This window comes from Parathielavia appendiculata, assembly GCF_033297405.1.
Source record: "Parathielavia appendiculata strain CBS 731.68 unplaced genomic scaffold N657scaffold_5, whole genome shotgun sequence".
In the NCBI taxonomy this organism is placed as follows: Eukaryota; Fungi; Ascomycota; class Sordariomycetes; order Sordariales; family Chaetomiaceae; genus Parathielavia; species Parathielavia appendiculata.
This window is the reverse complement of record NW_026944224.1, coordinates 385249-402846: the sequence shown is the minus strand read 5'-3', so window position 1 is coordinate 402846 and position 17598 is coordinate 385249. Positions and strand designations below refer to the sequence as shown.

The following is a 17598-nucleotide window of genomic DNA, read 5'->3' as shown; positions in this document are numbered from 1 at the left end:
AGAGGTCAAGGAGGAAACGGGTCAAATACTGTAAAACAGTTTTCCACAGGGGAGTAGTATTTCGTATATGCGTAGTAATAATTACTGTAAGTGAGGCCCCGGCCTAACCTAACCACACTGAAACGCTATGGATTGCCTCCGTTCTGCCATACTCCTTGTATGCCGTGCGTTTCATGCCCCATGCCTGAATTCATAAGCCCCTTTTAGAGCCACCGGTTCTGAGTCCAAGCCCCCACCCCTCCCAGCCTGTAGTTCCAGGCTGTCCGACGCTATCAATACTATGTTGATAACCGTAGACATTGCGGATCACCCACGGAGTTCCTATAAGAACCCAGGATCGCAAGATACTCAAATACAAGAAAAGAGAACTGATGCAGCTCCGACTAAGAATGACTCGCGGCCGTTCAAGCCAGATGCGGTGCCGGTTCGGTCGCCGGCAGTGTCTCGACCGTAGTCCGAGCATCACTGCCACCCGTCGCAACCAGCAGCCTAGCTTTCCTCCGCGGTGGCGGAATCTTTGGCGGCGGCGGTTTCTTCGGAACCACGTTCCCATCAACGTGCGCGGCCCCACTGGTCATGTTGACCGACGGGTGGCCAACAATAGGCACCCCGTGACGGTGTTTGGGCACTTCCGGCAGAGACATCTTCGGTCTCAGAGTCCTCGATATTGGTGGCCTGGGCGGGCTCCCGCCATCCGTAGCGGTAGCCGCCGCCCTGTCTTTGGTCATCGAGGCCCGTAGGCCCCCCCGGTTGGACTTCAGGCTCGGCGTCTTGACGCCTGGTTTCTCCGACACGTTGGCCACGACGCTCACGGAGCTGCCCGTCTGTGAGTATACCAAGCTCTCGACAGGGCTTGTCGTGTCTGGCGAAGACTCGGCCTTTTCTTCGCCCGCGGCCAGCCAGGGCGTCTTCGCGACTCGCTCGACTAGGCGCAGCGTTGTCGGCTCTGGGGGCAGGAAGTGGGCGCCGCCACTGCCGCGCAATATCTCGAGGAGGCTGACAATCTGATCTCGCTTGTAATGAGGCGGCTGGCTGAGCTGGGTGTGCGCCAACAGAGGCGCCAGTACCCTCAGATACGTATGTCTCAACATGTTGGCCTCGGCTGGAAGGTCTAGCAGATTCCGGATGATGACGTCCAGGAGGACCCGGAGATCGTTGGTGTAAAAGTACTCGTAAGTCGCCGCGGTGGTGAATAGAAGGTACAGGAGTTTGAGGATGAGGAGCTGCTGTGACGTCTCCGTTTCCCGGTTGAGGAGCAGGATGATGTTCTCGCCAAAGGTCCGGAATGACGGGCCGTGGATACTGAGAATCTTCACCACCCGGTTTGTCACGAGGACCGTGGGAGAGTTGGGATCCACTGCTGCAGAAGTAGATGCAACCATGTACTGTTCGTTCAAGACCAGCTGCTCGCGCAGTTAGCCATCACCGAGCGCGACCCTAGGGCGGGTAAGAAACGTACCAAAACTCGTATCACCGGGTAGTGGTAGGGGTCACTGGCATCGTCAGACAGTGCCTCGATGAGTTGGAACAGGTACATGACGAAGCCATCATCGACCTGCAGCAAGTCCTCAGAGCGGAGGTGTTCGATGCGCGACATCTCATACATCAGCTGCAGCAGAAGCCGGTGCAGGCGAGCATCCTTGCCCCCGCAGCCCTTGATGAGCTCGAGCAGCCGGACAAAACAGCCCTTGTTGATCATGGTCCGGAACGTATCCTCTTCGGTCCGGCCGTCGAGAAGGAGGAAGTTGGCATAGACATGGAGCTTCGCGAAGTCGTCCTCCTGCAGGAGGCTGTAGATGAGCTGTGTCCGCACGTAGTCGCCGTAGTTGCGGAATATCGGGCTCTCTAGGAGCATCTGGGAACAGTGGGCGACATCGTCTTCGCTGTCGAGATATGTGTTCCGGGCTTCCGAAGTTAGGTCGAGCCATGAGCGCAACGTCTCGTCGAGCTGCTCTGGTGTTGCACAGGCCGAAGTCAAGATCCCGTTTAGGGCTGTGAGGGGGCCCATTGTCAGCACTCATGTCATAGTAGAGGTTTCGCTGCAACCCATTTGGAAATTTCAGATTCTCCGAAAGACTCACCATCCCAGAACTGCGGCTCGCTCTCAGCGGACCAAGGACCATTGGAGTCGGCCATGTTCTCAGACGAACCCAGATTGCGAAATCCCGGGCATCACGGTTGACGACGGCACAATCGAACATATGTCGCGATTCAACTCTGAGACTGGAAGTCTTCTAACTCGGCCATCCGCTGGGAATCGCAACTTTAGAGCCATGCATGTGCCCTACCTCTCAATCTGCCCTGCACACGAGGGGCTCAGGTTGGTGTCGACTTGGTAAAGCACCTGCACTCATTACGCGAAGAATACGACGCTTGTCCTTGTTTGGGTTCGCTTCATATGCACGGGCCATTCTATCCACAACACGCAGGATGACGTCCACAAAGCCTACCGTATCCACATCTGTAAGAATCCGTTGGTTTTTATGTAAATTACATAACGCTGCAGTACAGTATGTTTGGTTCCGAATGGTAACTTCCTGTTCAATGAGCAACTCTTTAGGACAGAAGACAACATGGCTGTCTATCTTGCAATATCGTATCTATCTCCCTCTTTGGTTGCTTCAAGTCAGTTCGTGGACCCAAGTCAGTTCCTTCGTTATCCGCCGCTGGCCAGCAATGGCGAGCTGAGTTGAGATGGAGAGTTGGGTTGCTCGAACATGCTGTTCAACTTGACAGCGTTGGGGGTATATATGCGAGACGTCCGCACAACCAAGCCTGCCGCTCAAAAAATGCACCGAGACGCCGATACCATATCACGCCAGCACTATTCTTTACAGAGTCGAAGCATCCCTACGCGTCGCCGCACGTAAACTCACCAGAAGTCTGCCGCCAGCCACCCAGGCCAGAACGCTTCGCACGACGAATACCTTTACCAGCAAGCAAACACGCCTACCAGACTGCTCGATGCCCTTCCATCGAACGCCACCATCAACGGGAGAATCAGATGCTTATTCGACAATACATTCTAGGGTAAACAGCCCTCCGATTTTCCCAATTCCTGCGGGTCCCGAGACAGAAACGCAGAGCCTCAACGAGAGAAACCATCGAAGAACTTTTCACGATCGTGAGTTGCCGAGTGCCGAAAGTAGGAAACGGACCTCGTAGGCCCCCTCTTCATCCTTCCGAACCAGAGCATTCTCCCCGAGACCATGCGCCGCTGAGGCGCAGGCTGCTGAGCATGCAGCTCGTCCCATCTAATGAGTCGCGCCGTTGCTCTGCTTCGCCGTACTGGGGCGATAGATAGCAAATCAAGATAAACGTCGAAGAGACAGAGAGAAAGGAAAGAAAAAGGACGAGTATGCCGAGACGCGCCAGGTACGAAAACGCCGGAATTCCGAATCGGTGGCTTGTTGAACGATGAAACCGCATCAAGCAGTGTAACCGCATGCAACCCCAGTCGTACTGATTCCGGGCTGCTCAAAACCCGAAGCGATCCATAACCCATTGCGCGCCCAATGAACCAGAGCATTGTTCACATAATCTGATCCTGAGTGAGGCCGCCGTGGGGATCGGTATCCATGCTGTCACCACCGCCAGGGGTGATGTACTTGACGTAGCTCAGGCCGAGAGGACGACCACCGTACTGGTAGCCCTGGAACTTGGCAATGGCTGTCTCGGCAGTGTCTGCGTTATCAAAGCGGACCACACCGCTGCCGCGAGACCGACCGCTCGGCTCGTACTGAATCTCGGCTTGCTCAACCTTGCCGATGGTGGAGAAGAGCTCAACCAGGTCGTCGTTGCTGGTCGACCAGGGGAGCTGAGAAACGGTTAATCAATTTAAATCTGAAGGCTCAGCGAGACCCGTGGTCGAACTTACATTGCGGACATAGATCGTGTCGCACTTCTCGACACCGGCGGTAGCATTATCGGTGAAGGGGTTGGGGGGGACCGAGGCGTTGCCGGCATCGTAGGCAGCGGGACCACCGCCAGCGCCTCCATAACCGCCGCGACCACCGTAGCCACCGAACCCGCCGCGACCTCCGCCAAATCCACCTCGGCCATAGCCGCCTCCAAAGGCACCGCGTCCGCCAGCAAAACCGCCACGGCCGTAGCCCCCGGCGCCCATGGCAGGACCAGCAAAGCGATCCTCACGGACCTCGAGCATGCGGCCCTGCCAGTCGTAGCCGTTGAACTGCTGGATAGCGTTGCGCGCATCTTCAGGGGACTCGAAAACCACGATGCCGGACCCCTTGGGTCGGCCGTCAGGACCGAGGTGGACATCGGCGCGGATGACGCCACCGACGCGAGCTGTCAAAGTAAAAGAAAAGCGAAGTCAATTTACAGTTGAACGTCAGAGCGGATCCGTTGGCTTTGCTTACCAGCCTGTCGGAAAAGATCCTTCAGATCCTGCCAGCCGACGTTGAAGGGCAGCTATCGGAGAGGATTAGTACAGTAACCATCGAGTCACAGAAGGTGACGAACATTCGACACGTAAATCTGACGGCCGCCGCCGCCAGCCATGCCTTGGTTGAAGCCACCGCCAGCATTAAAGCCCGGGCCGCCCATGCCACCAGCAAATCCGCCGCGGCCAGCACCACCACCCGGAGGACCAAAGCGAGGCTCGGCTTCACGATCCTGGTTTGAAGTCAATACGACCGATGCAAAAAATGGCATTATACGCGGGCGAATGCCTCACCTCTCGGACGTAGATGAGTCTGCCCATCAAGTTCTGGTTGCTGAGTGTCGCTACAGCTTGCTGAGCTTGCTCCCTCGTGGCATACTCCACAATACTAGACAGAGAAGGTTAGCAACTTGATAGTAATCATCCGGCAGCTCGAAGACTGAACTTACCCGCATCCCTAAATTCACCTCGGACAACGTCCCAACCCGTCAATCCAACAATCCATCAAAAACCGAGAGGAAAGGACCACAAAAGAACCAGCCAAATCACTCATAGGCGCCCACCTTCGACATTCCATTGGGAAGAAGCAGCACGTCGGCGTAAAGCACCTCTCCAGCTGAAACCCCGCGAGCGTTAGCCTCTGGATCCGTGTTGTAGCCGACCGTCGCCCCAGAACCCACCCTGTCTCATAAAATCCTTGAGGTGATGCCACTTGACGTCGTAGGACAGGTTGCCAACGTAGACGCGGCGGTCCTGCTGCGATGTCTCGCGAATGTTGTTCATGGCTTGTTCTCTGTGGGCTGTGCGATCCTCGTACGACCGGTGCGGAGCTCCGCTGTATCCTGAGCTTGTTCCTCCAGCAGCTGCGGCCTGTCCAGTCATGGGAGACCGACTTCTTCTCCGCTGCCGGCTATCCGATCGATCACGGGGCGAAAACGATCGGCGAGTATTCGGGCTCCTTGAACGTCCTCTACGAGGGGAACGCGACCTCTCACGCTGCCGTTCGTCAGCAATTGGCTGCATAGTGCGCCATGGATCAGAGGTTGGCTGGGGACGGATCCGGCTGCTTCCGCGCGAGGGACAGACATGATGCGCCGGATTGACCAAGCCGATGCCGTCGCGCCCTGCAGCTCGTTGATCAAGGCCACCTATGGCGGGGGCGATCGATGATCCATGAGATCGAGGGGATGTGGATACCGGCCAACCCCAGCGAACAATGCAGCCCTTGGCTTTTGAGCACGGCCCACATCGACAGGAGCATCCCGTCGTGAGAATGAGAGAGGTCGAGAATCGGGAGAGAGCTCCATGTTGAGGTCGAATTGACCACGAGTTAAATGGATTCAACGAGGGAACTGAAAGAAAGAAAAAACTTACCGGGCGATAGTTATCTCCGGAATCAGCTGCAAAATAATCAACGGTTAGAACAACTAAAAAGACGGTTGGAAGAAGAAAATCGGTTGAAGCTTGGGGTAAGTGGTTGTGAGGTGGAGGAGGAATGCGGGAGCGAGTGAAGCGCTGAGTGGCAATTTGAGGGAGTAGTACTCGGGGTGCCGCGGCGGGGGAAGTTGTGAACAAATCCGAAGGTGGATCAGGATGGGATAGACATGCAGGGCAGGGAAGGCCGAGGGAAGGGGGGGCTGTTTGTGTGAAGGTACTTCTGTACATGGAGGCCGCATGTAGTACGGTAGGACGTCGGAGGGGACACAAGGCACTGCAGCAGCGAGCCGCGCCGTGTGTGGGAAGCCGGACGAGGCTTGACGACGAGCTGAAGCACCTCGGCCGTCAAGGGTGCAACTTGCTGAGCGTGTGTGAATCGTCAGGGACGACGACTAGGGAGGTTTTTGGGGTTACAAGCGGTGGTAACACACCATTGAAAGACTCGAAGGATGTCCACGATAACAAACATCCCGAGATTGGTCGGCGCGCAGAAGACTGGAGAGGGGGGGAGAGGCTCGAGGTAGAGGGTGCTTGGACATGGAGAATGCAACACGATTCTGCACTTACCCATGGCTATAGGTCAGTCGAAATCTTTCTCTGGCAACTTAGCCGCTCGACAGAGGGAAATTATCGTCGACGTGACGATTGGGTGCTGAACGCGGTGTCTAACTGCAGGTGTTCCCGGTCGGATGTCGCCTGGGTTGGGTTGGTGGGGGGTGTCGCAAGCAGGTGAAGCCAAGATTGAAAGCTGGCACAAAGGACCGGGAAATCGGTCGAGAAAAGAATCCAGGGAATCTGGGATCTCGATCAGCCTCAGGCCAGGTCGGGCAGGCGTGTGTCTGTCCGAATCGAACCTAGAAGGTTGGAGGCGCGCTGCAAGACCGAAACAAGGGCAGGCAGTGGAACCTCAGGTGGGAAGGCTGCTGCTCAGGCGACGCGGCCAGAGAAGGTCGAGTCGAGGTGCAGCTGGAGGAGGCGTTGCCCAGAGTCAGTTCCTGAAATTCTCGTGCCGCTTCGTCTGACCACCGAAAAAGAGGTCCGATACCATACCAGTTTGGAAACGCAGTCACCTAGGGACTTGAGCAAGGGTGAAAAGGCGGACGACAGGGAAACGCACGTCGGTGAGTGGCCCAGCACAAGCGCCGCCAACATGTGAGGTTCTGTGGAGTCCCTTGGCGGAGGCGTGGAGGCCGCGGATGATACCGCGGGATTGAGGATGAGGTTTGGGTTGTGCGCGCTGCGGTGCGGGCGGGAAGCACAGGAAGAGTGGGCTGGAGCAACGGGGAACTCACAGGCACATTTTGGCGAAAAAAAATTTCGTGCTGGCCAGAAGTCCAGCGGAAGGAACCGGTCTCAGTGACTGAAAGCACAGACCACACACCTCGGTGGATGAAACGGACACCAACAGTACCACTTACAACATTACCAAAATTGCAAAATACTTGTACTTCATATGCTGCAGCAGGATACAGAAGGGTCCACTGTGGAGTTTGTGATCCAGAAGCTCAAAGGTCAATGGCAGCCCTATTGGGCTACTCGGGTGGGTTCGCAGATTACCTCGCTCCATGTCCTTGACGGCGTGCCTCATCGCAACATCGATTTTCGTTTGTATTGCTGGTTGAGATACATTTTTCCACCGAGTCCTGTCTCTTCTGTCTTCTGTTTTCCACATTCCCTCTTTCGGTTGGAAAAGCCATGTTACAACAGCAGGGACGAACATTGGCCTGTCTCTGCCTATTGATCGATCAGCTTCCAGGTTGGTGCGTGCCTCCCATCGAGTGTAACACGACAGAGCGGGCCGACTTGACATGGGCCAATCCGGTTCTCCTCACGTCTTTTTAGCCCACAGCCATCGATGTATATGAAGAGAATTCAATGCCGCTTGCAGGCAAGATAACGAGGGTCCTTAAGTAAGTTGGCCATTCAGGAACATGTACCGCCGTGACAAGGAGTACCAATGTGGGGGACAAAGGAGGTAAAGGAACGCCGGCACGATGTTTCTGCCTTGGGCAGCAGGGACAACGAATGCAATTGTCAACCATTAGAGGAACGGAGCCGGACAGTTGGTTTGTCGCGATTGCCAGCAGGCCAACCAGAGCAAAGCAGGAGACCGGTCAATGCAGGATGGAAGTCGCTAATACAACGGCTCATGCAGTGACGGCGGCTGCGTCATGAACTTGGAGCCTCGCTCTGGTGAGCTTTCAACGCCGCAAATCGACTCATCAAAAAGAGGAGCCTCGAGGCCCTGGGACCTACTGGGATTCTGTTTGTGAAGGGCCAGGTTGGACCTCGCCGCCCACCACATGCGCATTCATCAGGGGATATCCTCACACTAGCTGCTGCTTTGAGAAGAACACACCCGGGACCAATAGAGGCTTGGACCGTCTCGAAGTGATGAACCTGTCCTGTGAAGATCAAGCCGTGCTATGGATGGGCTGGACACTCTCCAATGCGGGGCATGATCATGGCTGGCTGAAGGCTTTGAAGTGGGGTTCCGTTATGTTGGGGGAAGGCTCCCTCCGCCATGATTATGGTGAATGGAGTGTGAGAGTCATGCTCGGTATCAATACCTTTAACGCAGCTGCGAGCATCGATTGATCGGCAAATTCGCCCGGACATCCCATCGTTCGACTATCATGCCGTCGCTGTCCAGGCTTGACTAGGTTTTGTCTTGAACGTGGAAACGTCGACTAGATTAGTTACTCAGTACATAGTACATCCGTAGACCTGTTGTGTACAGTACCTAGCATCGCTAAGGTACATAGTCAAACTGGTGTACAGGTTTCTCAGAGTCTTTCCAGGAGCACTTCTGGACCAGAGTTGGCGAGAACCTTGAGAGCCATCGACTGTGACCTTGCCCCTATTTGTCACAGATACTAGAGCAACACTGGTTCGAACTCAATACACTTACAAGAAGTGAATAAGACATGGAGCTTTCGGTCGCTCCCAGTGAGTTCCGATTAATATAAGGTAATCTTGATGTACACTACGGGCCGCCCCATGCCGAGCTCCACTATATCTTAGCTTCACCAAGATGAGTCGGGAACCTCCCGACTTCCCTGCAGTGCGATCGAACGACAACACTGAAGTTGGTGGCCTACTACCTCAGGTCACATTCACAAGAAACCAATTCCGAGTTAGCGTCACAAGGCTCTTTGAAGGCAAAAACGAGCATGGTCACTCGGCCTATATCCTGTTCCGCCGGCGCCGCGGCAACCCGGCGAATGCTCCTGCGCCATTCCCGGCCAATAAACCTCCCTAAGAGGGCGACAGCAAGCTCCCCGATGTACAGCCCCTCGACCGGCACAGTTCGGACCATAACCTCTTCTACCTCCCAATCCAACAATTGTGTCACCACTCAACGACTCCGCCTCCCAATCCAGCCTTCTCCCATCGCCCGATCGGCCCGAACATACCACTCCTACGACCACCCGCCCCCACCAGGGCCCTTCACCCCAGCCGAAGCCTCCCTCCTCTCTACTGCCTACGCACACGTCCCCTCGCACGGTTTTACGCCCGAGGCCCTAGCCCTTGGGGCGCGCGACGCGGGCCTGCTCTACATCAGCCCGTCGATCCTGCCCGACGGTAGCTTCAGCCTAATCCGATGGCACCTGCATGTGCAGCGGACGTTGCTCAAGGGGAAGCTGGTTGAAATTCTCGGGAGTGGTGGAGGTGAAAGGATGAGAGTGGAGGACAAAGTCGAAGCGCTTGCGTGGGCGCGGTTGCTGGGAAACGAGACGGCGGGTGTGGTTAGGCGGTGGCAGGAGGTATGGTTTTATTCTCTTCTCACCTCATCCTTTTCTCAACCGCCCAAGGTTTTCTCTTTTTGTTAGGAACATACGTAAGATGAGTGATTTGGATGGAATGGCTAACTGGATTTCGTCATCCCAGGCGCTCGCAATCATGGCACAGCCTAGCTACATCCCCGCTTCACTGGCCGAACTGGCCTCGCTAGCCGACGAGATCCTCTACCTGGCCGGTGACGTGTCGGTCGACCCCTCGTGGTACACGAAGCGAGCGTCGCTGTCGGCCATCTACGCCGCAGCCGAGCTGTTCCAGACCACCGATCAGTCCCCCGGTTTCCGCGAGACGCGCGCTTTCCTGCGGCGGCGACTGGACGAGGCGGCTCAAGCGGGTGGCGCGGTGCGTTCGGTTGGGGAGTGGATTGGGTTCAACGCCGGGGCGGCGGTGAATGTGTTGCGGAGTAAGGGGTTAAGAATATAGGGTCCGGTAGGGACACGCAAACGGCGGACAAGCAGTCGCGATGTTGGGATATATTGGGCAATATCTGTCCATCATACTGTAGCTATGCCGTGTAGGATTTGGATAGAGAAAGAATCTCTGTACAATTAGCACTATAATCATGCTGTCCAAGGCGGACAGGTTTCGCTAGATATATGGACATGCTCCATCAACTGCCGTCTATCGTATGAGCCATGGGAGCACAGTCCCTGCAAACCCAGCAAGACGCCTTTCTCCCCCCCTTCAACGCCTACCAGCCGGTCCAGAAGGCACCCAAACCTAGATCCCTAAAACATTACAGGTTGCCACACCGCTCGCAGTACAGGTAGGCAGAACAAGACCATGACAAGATGTGCAGAATTACAAATGTCGAGGATCAGTGGTCAGCGAGCGTCCGTTGTCGAGGATCGGTCAGGCTGGTCATGCATCAGTTAGAGCATTCATACATCTCAGGCCGAGGACAACTTACCGGATAATCTTGACATCCTTGTCCAGAGTCGTGCGACCCTCGATCGCGTTGGGCGTGATGAAGATGTATTGGCGATTCACCGAACGGCGCGCGGCAGTAATCTGGTAATCCACCCTGTCAGCAATATTCGTTTTCAGACCGCGTATCACCTTTTCTTCAGAAACTCACCAGCATATTCGTGCTGATAGCGCGGTTGACGTTGTCCATGAAGACGTCAAACTCGTCAAGACAGCGCAGGGGCGAACCCATAGCCTCCCAGATGGCGAGCAGCAGACAGATGGACGAGAACGACTTCTCGCCGCCAGAGAGCGTCTTGGTGCTGCGCCCGGCGGCTCTCTTCTCCGTCTTGTCGGGCTCAACCTGCAGGTCCAGTGACTTACGCTCGTGATCAAGAATCAGCTTGCCACGGAAGCCGCGCTCGCTGAGCAAATAGATGAAATTTGCGCGGGACTGCGAAGAGATGTAACGCTGGAACTTGCGCCACTTCTCGAGGCGTACGGCGAGGGAATCCCGGAGGCGCTTGTTCACGGTGGTGATGGACTCGAGATCGTCGATGACCTGCGTGTACATTTCCCGCACCTCCTTGAAGTGATCGTGGACCTGCTGGTCGGACATTCCCCGGTTCTTCTCGACGTTGTCAAGTCGCGCTCGGAGGGTGTCGTACTGCTTTTTAAGGCTTTCGTACGTCTCAATCTCAGGGATGTACGCGCGCTCCTTGCTCACGGTCTCGGCTTGCGCTATGACGTCCTTGATATAGTCTTGCTGCCTCGCCCGTCTCCTCTCTGCCTTCTCCTTCTGCCCGGCGTATTCCTCCATCCTCGCAATGATGTCGTTCTTCTCGATCAGGCAAATGTGGCGCAACTCCCGGACTTGCTTAAGTTTGGACTCGGCCTTGCCGAGGCGTTGCTCATAGTCCTTCATCTCTTGCTTTTGCTCCTTGACCTTTTCGCGAGCCTCTTCCACCTCTGCGTTTTTGTCTTGCTTCTTTGCGCTCAGCATGCCATACTGAATCCCGTGGTGATTCAGCTCATCCTTCAGTTCCTCGAGGTTCTTCTTGAGACCTTCCAGTTTGCCATAGTCGCTGCTCTCGAATCTGTCAAGCTCCGCCTGAATCTCGTCAACCCCGTTGCGCGCCGTTCGTAGCTTGTGTTCCAGGGTATTTCGATCCTTCTTCAGCTGCGCCACTGTCTTTTGGCAGCGCTGGCATTCTTGTTGAAGGCGGCGTCTCTCAGCATTCAACCCCTGGTATTCGGCAGAAATCTGCTGTAAAGAATCCCGCAGAAGCGCGATCTGGGAATCCGAGTCTGTCTTCATCCGAAGTTTGAGGTTCGGATTCGGTTGGATGGGGCTGGTAGAGATGTTTCCGTTGTTCATGGCCAGTCTGAGACCTTCACCACGCTTGCGGTCGTGGAATGCTAGGCAAGCCTTGACGTTCCGTGGCGGAGCGCCGTCAAACATGACCTGCTGGGCCCTCACACGCTCAGGGATCAGGATGATCTGCTCAATCATGTGGTTGATGATAAGTTGATCCCGGACCATCTGGTTATCGATCTTGAGTACTCGAAGGATCGTGTCATACTCGGGATCAGGCTCCTTGCCGCTGATGTCGAGCGCATGCGGGGTGCAGATGAAGACGGGGCAGCTCCGGATATTCAATTGGTTCATCATCCGGCGGAGGAGCGTCTCATCGCGCTTGCTTGTGACGAGGAAGGCGTTGAGACTGGCGCCAAAGGTCTTTTCGAGAATGGACGACCACTCGGGCTTGAGCAGCTGGACATGAGTGCCCAGCGGCCCAATCGGTTTGTTTTCGAAGCCTTTCTCGTTCGCAATCCTCTTGACAAGGTTAGGGACTTGCGCCTCATACGCATCCCATATCGATCCACGGTCTTCTTGAAGGCGCTTCATTCTCGACTCAACCTCGTTGATCTCGTTTTGCTTCCGTCTGACCTCCTCGTCGATTTTCTCCAGTGCCTTTTTAGAAACGTCGGCCCTGTTGACAACTTCTGGCTCACGATCCTTGTTCTCTTGAATCTCGTTCTCGAGCCGCTTGATGGTCTCGTTTGCCTCATCAAGCTCTCGCAATTTCATCGTGTGCTCCTCGCCGTTGGCAGCCTCCAGCTTCTCCTGTTCCACAACAATCTTTCGTTCAGCATCCTTCACACGCTCGGTGCTGGCCTTCAAGGCTTGGTGAGCCTCGCGCTCCTCGACGTGAAGCCTCTCAATCTCGTCCTTCAGCCTCTTGAAAACGGCACTGGCGCTATTTACCCGCTCCTGGACTTCGCCTTCCTCGTCTTTGACGACTTGCAATGCCTCTTCAGCGCGTTCGACTTTTTCGTCGGCTATTTGCAGGGCCTGATTCTTCGCTTCCGCATCATGCTGCGCTTCAACAAGGCGGATTTCGGCCTCCTTAAGTTCGTTCTCTCTCTTGCGGAGATCTTCTTCGTGCTGCTCCACCTGACACCAAGCGATCTGGCTGCGCAGTATCCGAAGCTTGTGCCGAATCTGGCGGTTGCCTTCAACCTGATCCATCAAACGCTGGGCCCTGTCCATGGCGACCTTGGCATGCTTGACGCGCTCCTGTTGGTCCGGGACTTTGGCCTCCATCTGCTCGAGGCTCTCCGAGATCAGCCGGTAATCGTTATCTAGTTGCTGCAGCTGGACGCCCTCGATGAAGAACTTGTACTTTTGGGTCTTGGTGGACGAATTCAAAAACTGGCGGGCGTTGTCTTGGGAAAGAATGTTCAGGGGGTTGTCGACCTGCAGAGCGTAGTACTCGACGAGGTCGTCGACCTCCTGCTTCTTGACCGAGTGCACCTGGCCGAGGGCAGTCTTGACCCTGAAGCCGCTGCTGCCAGTCTTGGAGAAGTGGCGCTCCACGATGACGGACTCGCCGTAGATATCGGGCTTGTAGGCATCTTGACCGCGGTTCTTGATCTTGACGATGAGCACGGCGCGCTCACAGCCTTCCTTGACGAAGCTTTTGAGGCTGACTCCGCGGTTCGTCGAGCTGGCCTTGCCACCAAGACACAAAGTGATGGCTGTAAGGATGGCGCTTTTCCCGCTTCCATTTTCTCCGACGATGAAATTAAGCAAAGGACCAAGTTCGCAGTGGAGGCGGACGTGGCACATGAAGTTGATGCAGGTGACACTCTCGATGATGCCGTTCTCGGCAATGGCGCTCTGGCCGAGCAGGTTGGGGCGGAAGCGGAGCCGCTGCGTTGCGCGTTGGTCGTCGAGGGCCTCGTTGCGGAGATGCTCGAAATTATTATCTCTCATTAACTCATACTGGGTTTTCGGAGGTGTGCTCGGGGAGGTGGGTGCTTGAGGTTCGGCCTCATCCTGATCGTCGTCCAACGGAGTGGATTTTCGATTAGAGTGGCGTTCGCTCTTATCATCGCCGACATCAGAGACGCGCGGTCGTTTTCGCTGAACATTCTTGCTGTAAGCATAAACGATCATCAGACCGACCTCTGTCGGGCCAGGATGCTTACAGGCTCAGCCCGGAAGTTTGAGCGTGCCTGTTGAACCTCAAGGACCTCTTCATCGTCGCTGTCCCCGGGAGCAGCGTGTCTGACGCGTTTCCGCGAAGGCTCTGCCTGCAGGCCGTTTATGGTCCTGGAGGGCATTGTCGCTGTGATCACTCACTGTGCCAGCCTGCAAAAAATGACGAGATGCACGATGCCGTTCGAACTCCCATAAATCTAAGGACAACCTGGGCAATGCCTTGACGACGAGGTGACTTTGGGGATGGGAAGTGACTTCAGGACGGAAACGCGCCTGGGCTGAAAGCGCGTCTGATCCGCACGCTAGCTCCACCAGAACCCCACCAGAATCCCACCAGAACCCCACCATCAAACCCAACTTCAACTTGGAGACTTGGTGTGTAAGAGAACGAGATTGGTATCATGGCCGGAACGAGTCTAATTAAACAAACGGTAGATGCAAAGCGTTCATGAGAACGGCCTTGCGGATGAAAATTTGACCTCCGTTCCACCCGCATTTGTGATCACATACAACTTTGCTTCGGGCACAAGGCCCCAAGGGAACCAGTACAGTTCAAACCCGGTTGGTTTCATTAGCGCAGAAATCAGGTATCTACGCTTCTCCTTTCACTTGACCTTCTATTTCATATAGGGTGCATGCCTGTGCCATTCTAACGAACGAACCAGAGCTGGACTGTAAACGGACCTCTAGATATGGACACTGCCAGGGAGCCACGACCGGGAGACGAGGACTTTGATGGATTTCAAATGAGACCCGCCGAGGACTGTGTAGAGTACATGCTCTTCGTCATTGGCGACAAGACGAGCAACACCCTTCCCAGTCTGGAATCAGTTCGCAAGGCTGCAGATCAGAAGCTGGATGAGCTGGCCAAGGACTACATCTGGCAGAGAGAGCCGTTTAAGCTGGAAACAAAGGTACAAAAGGGTACGTTCTGCCTCCTGTCATCAAGAAACAGTGACTAACTCTCACACAGGCCTCGGGATCCCATATCTACATGGGACCACCCGCTACGGAGACAATGTCGAGGACGAATGGCTCATTGTGTACCTCCTGCGAGAACTGAGCAAGACATATCCCAGCCTTTGGGTCCGTGTCTCCGACAATGACGGCGAGTTCCTCCTCATCGAAGCCGCCAAGGTCACTCCGAAATGGCTCAGCCCGGAGAATGACACCAACCGCGTCTGGATCCACGAAGGCAAGCTGCTCATCATCCCGCCAAGCAGTGCCACGAACACCTCAAGCCCCTCTATCTCCAACTCCAACTCCAAACCCCTTACCCTCGCCGAAGCCATCTCAACGCTCAGAACCACCCCGTCTTCCGCCCTCGTCTACTCCCCCCTAGTCGAAGCAGAAGCCTTCTACCGCCTCGAAAAATATCCCTCCCACATCCTCACCTCCCTCCACCACTCCCGGGCCACCATCCCGCGAAAACTAGCCTACATCCTCCAGACCCTACCCAAGTCCATCGCCCCGGCAACCGAAGCCTTCTACCTGCGCACCGCGGACTCCCTCAAGCCTCTTCTCTCTCCTAATTCAAACAAACTCATCTTCCCGCCCACCGACCTCGTCACAGTCAGCGTCCGCTTCACGCGCGTCCTCTACGCGCAGCTCGTGATGCAGCACTTCCCGCCGCCGCTGGTATGGAGCAACCGGCTGCGCGACGCCGAGGTCGAGGTTGCGACGACGACGATTGCAGCAGCAGCAGCACCGGAATCGGCAAGAGCCGCAGAAGCGAAAAAGAAACTGGCGCGGCTTGAACTGGGCATGAAGCTCACTACGGGTTTCGAGATGCTACTACAAGCAGCGCAGGCGCACGAGAGTTCGAACCGTGTCATCAGGGAGGTGGCGCTACTCCTGGAGGATCTGGCCGAGGACGGCGGGGATGAAGTGGTGCTGCCTTTGGACGAGGAGATTGCGCGATGGGAGGGAGTGGACAGGGAGGATGATGACGGGTGGATGGATATTGATTTTGAGGAGTTTGAGCGTGAGTTGGAGGGGAAGACTAAGGAGAAGGTGAAGGGAACGGCTGGAGGTGGTAATAATGGAGAAGGAGGAGGTGGTGGTGAGCGAGGGGGTTTTGGGAATGCCGCTGCGCAGGCTGATTTGCAAAAGATTGTGTCGAGGTTTGAGGCGTTTTTGAATGATGAGACGGCGGGGATTGAGGGGGCTGAGATCGAGGAGATGGATCGGGACAATGACAGTGAGGAGGAGGAGGAGGACGACGACGACGACGAGGAGGAAGATAAAGAGATTAGTTTTGATGAGGAGCAGTTTGCGAGGATGATGCGGGATATGATGGGCCTTCCGGCGGAGGATGTGACCCAGAAGAAGGGCAACGCAAAGGCTGTCGAGGAGGAAGCGGCACAGGGAGAGATGGCCGAAGAAGAGGAGGACGAAGACGAAGAAATTCGGAAGCTCATGGAGCAGATGGAATCAGAGCTCAAGGGCCACGGCGTATTGGAGTTTGACCCTAAGCCGAATGCTACGTCCTCGATCACTGAGAAGGGTGAGGGACCATCCACAGCAGGAGCAGTTGCGCCCAGGGAAGAGGCCGACAACGAAGGCAGCGACGAGGAGGTGGATATTGATTACAACCTCGCCAAGAACCTCCTGGAGAGCTTCAAGAGCCAGGCAGGCATGGCCGGTCCCGCGGGTAACCTGCTCGGTTTAATGGGTATGACCTTGCCACGGGACGATGAGGGGGACTGGGATGAAGACAACATGTAGGACGCATATCCTGCAGTGCAACAATGCAGATACACATGTCCTGCCATCCACAATTATTTTCCGCTGTTTTGCAAGGACATTTAATGGCTCCGAAATCCCCCTTTCGGCCATTATTCCTTGAAAATACCCTCAACACCTCTCTTCGGGGCCCCTCTGTCTCTTTGCAGGCGACATCTCGCCACTCGGCCTTTGGTGCTTCCTCTTCGCATCATCCGGCACCTCAGCCAGTCTCGCCAGCGCCTCGTTCAGCTTCCTTCGCGCCTCAAGCTCCCGGGCACTGCTGTCCTGCCGCGGCCGGTAGAACTCGCCCACGATATGCGTCGCAGCGTGGTAGACCTGGTAGAGCAAGATCCTGATCCAGGCCGTGTCGGTAGCTTCAATGACAATCTCGTTCAAGGGGAAGGGGAGGTGGTGGTGTGGATCGAGGGGCCTCCTGTGGTGGTAGTCTGGGTTGGGCTCGCGCTGCTTCTCGCCGCTGAAGCCCCCGAGGAACGCGCTCGAGGGCGGCTGTTGCTGTTGCGGGTCGCTAAACACGGCCGCGAGGAGGGGGTCGCCAAACACACAGCTGCTCCAGTCGCAGAGGCCGGTGACCCGTAGTCGGTGCCGTGGATGCGAGTCTGTTTCCGTTGGTGCGGCCTTCTCGCCCTCCTCCCCCTGTTGTACATCCGCCCTTTGTATCTCTTTTACTTTTTCCCCTTTCCCATTCCTCGCCTCTCCGTCCACATCACCACCTTCCCTTGTCTTCAACCCTACCTCATCCCCCTTTCTCTCATCCCCCTTTCCCTCATCCCCCTTTCCCTCATCCCCCTTTCCCTCA

General features: G+C 55.8%; 7 protein-coding genes across 7 annotated transcripts in view; 3 read left to right on the top strand and 4 right to left on the bottom strand.

The window, feature by feature from the left end:
* Positions 1-43: 43 nt before the first annotated feature.
* Positions 44-2371, bottom strand: N657DRAFT_663333 (uncharacterized protein). The gene is made up of 3 exons (XM_062795175.1): positions 2082-2371; positions 1460-1992; positions 44-1403 (listed from the first exon to the last, which is right to left on the bottom strand). The coding sequence occupies exons 1-3, from the start codon at positions 2134-2136 to the stop codon at positions 405-407; spliced, it is 1587 nt and encodes a 528-aa protein (XP_062647972.1). The 5' UTR covers positions 2137-2371; the 3' UTR covers positions 44-404.
* A 1161-nt stretch (positions 2372-3532) lies between these two features.
* Positions 3533-5284, bottom strand: N657DRAFT_633333 (RNA-binding domain-containing protein; the record flags this gene model as incomplete). Its single annotated transcript, XM_062791208.1, has 8 exons — positions 3533-3817; positions 3878-4308; positions 4380-4431; positions 4483-4635; positions 4697-4790; positions 4852-4859; positions 4966-5018; positions 5083-5284. 8 exons carry the CDS (start codon positions 5282-5284, stop codon positions 3533-3535), a joined length of 1278 nt encoding a protein of 425 aa, XP_062647971.1.
* A 3459-nt stretch (positions 5285-8743) lies between these two features.
* On the top strand, positions 8744-10239 carry N657DRAFT_644403 (ubiquinone biosynthesis protein COQ9). The gene is made up of 2 exons (XM_062792758.1): positions 8744-9606; positions 9731-10239. The coding sequence occupies exons 1-2, from the start codon at positions 9013-9015 to the stop codon at positions 10061-10063; spliced, it is 927 nt and encodes a 308-aa protein (XP_062647970.1). The 5' UTR covers positions 8744-9012; the 3' UTR covers positions 10064-10239.
* Positions 10240-10457: 218 nt separating this feature from the next.
* N657DRAFT_655504 (P-loop containing nucleoside triphosphate hydrolase protein) lies at positions 10458-14176 on the bottom strand (the record flags this gene model as incomplete). The annotated part of the gene is made up of 7 exons (XM_062794608.1): positions 10458-10497; positions 10551-10651; positions 10719-12320; positions 12402-12581; positions 12816-12902; positions 12939-13976; positions 14042-14176. 7 exons carry the CDS (start codon positions 14174-14176, stop codon positions 10458-10460), a joined length of 3183 nt encoding a protein of 1060 aa, XP_062647969.1.
* Positions 14177-14393: 217 nt separating this feature from the next.
* Positions 14394-14767, top strand: N657DRAFT_644401 (uncharacterized protein). The gene has a single exon (XM_062792757.1). The coding sequence runs from the start codon at positions 14490-14492 to the stop codon at positions 14682-14684; it is 195 nt and encodes a 64-aa protein (XP_062647968.1). The 5' UTR covers positions 14394-14489; the 3' UTR covers positions 14685-14767.
* N657DRAFT_633330 (SGT1-domain-containing protein) lies at positions 14747-16781 on the top strand (the record flags this gene model as incomplete). The annotated part of the gene is made up of 2 exons (XM_062791207.1): positions 14747-14978; positions 15028-16781. The coding sequence occupies 2 exons, from the start codon at positions 14747-14749 to the stop codon at positions 16779-16781; spliced, it is 1986 nt and encodes a 661-aa protein (XP_062647967.1).
* A 129-nt stretch (positions 16782-16910) lies between these two features.
* Positions 16911-17598, bottom strand: part of N657DRAFT_571124 (uncharacterized protein) — a gene marked incomplete at both ends in the record, with an annotated part of 1920 nt that continues 1232 nt past the window's right edge. Inside the window, one exon of the mRNA XM_062788789.1 lies at positions 16911-17579. Coding sequence (XP_062647966.1) covers positions 16911-17579 — 669 coding nt within the window. The remainder of the gene's footprint in view (positions 17580-17598) is intronic.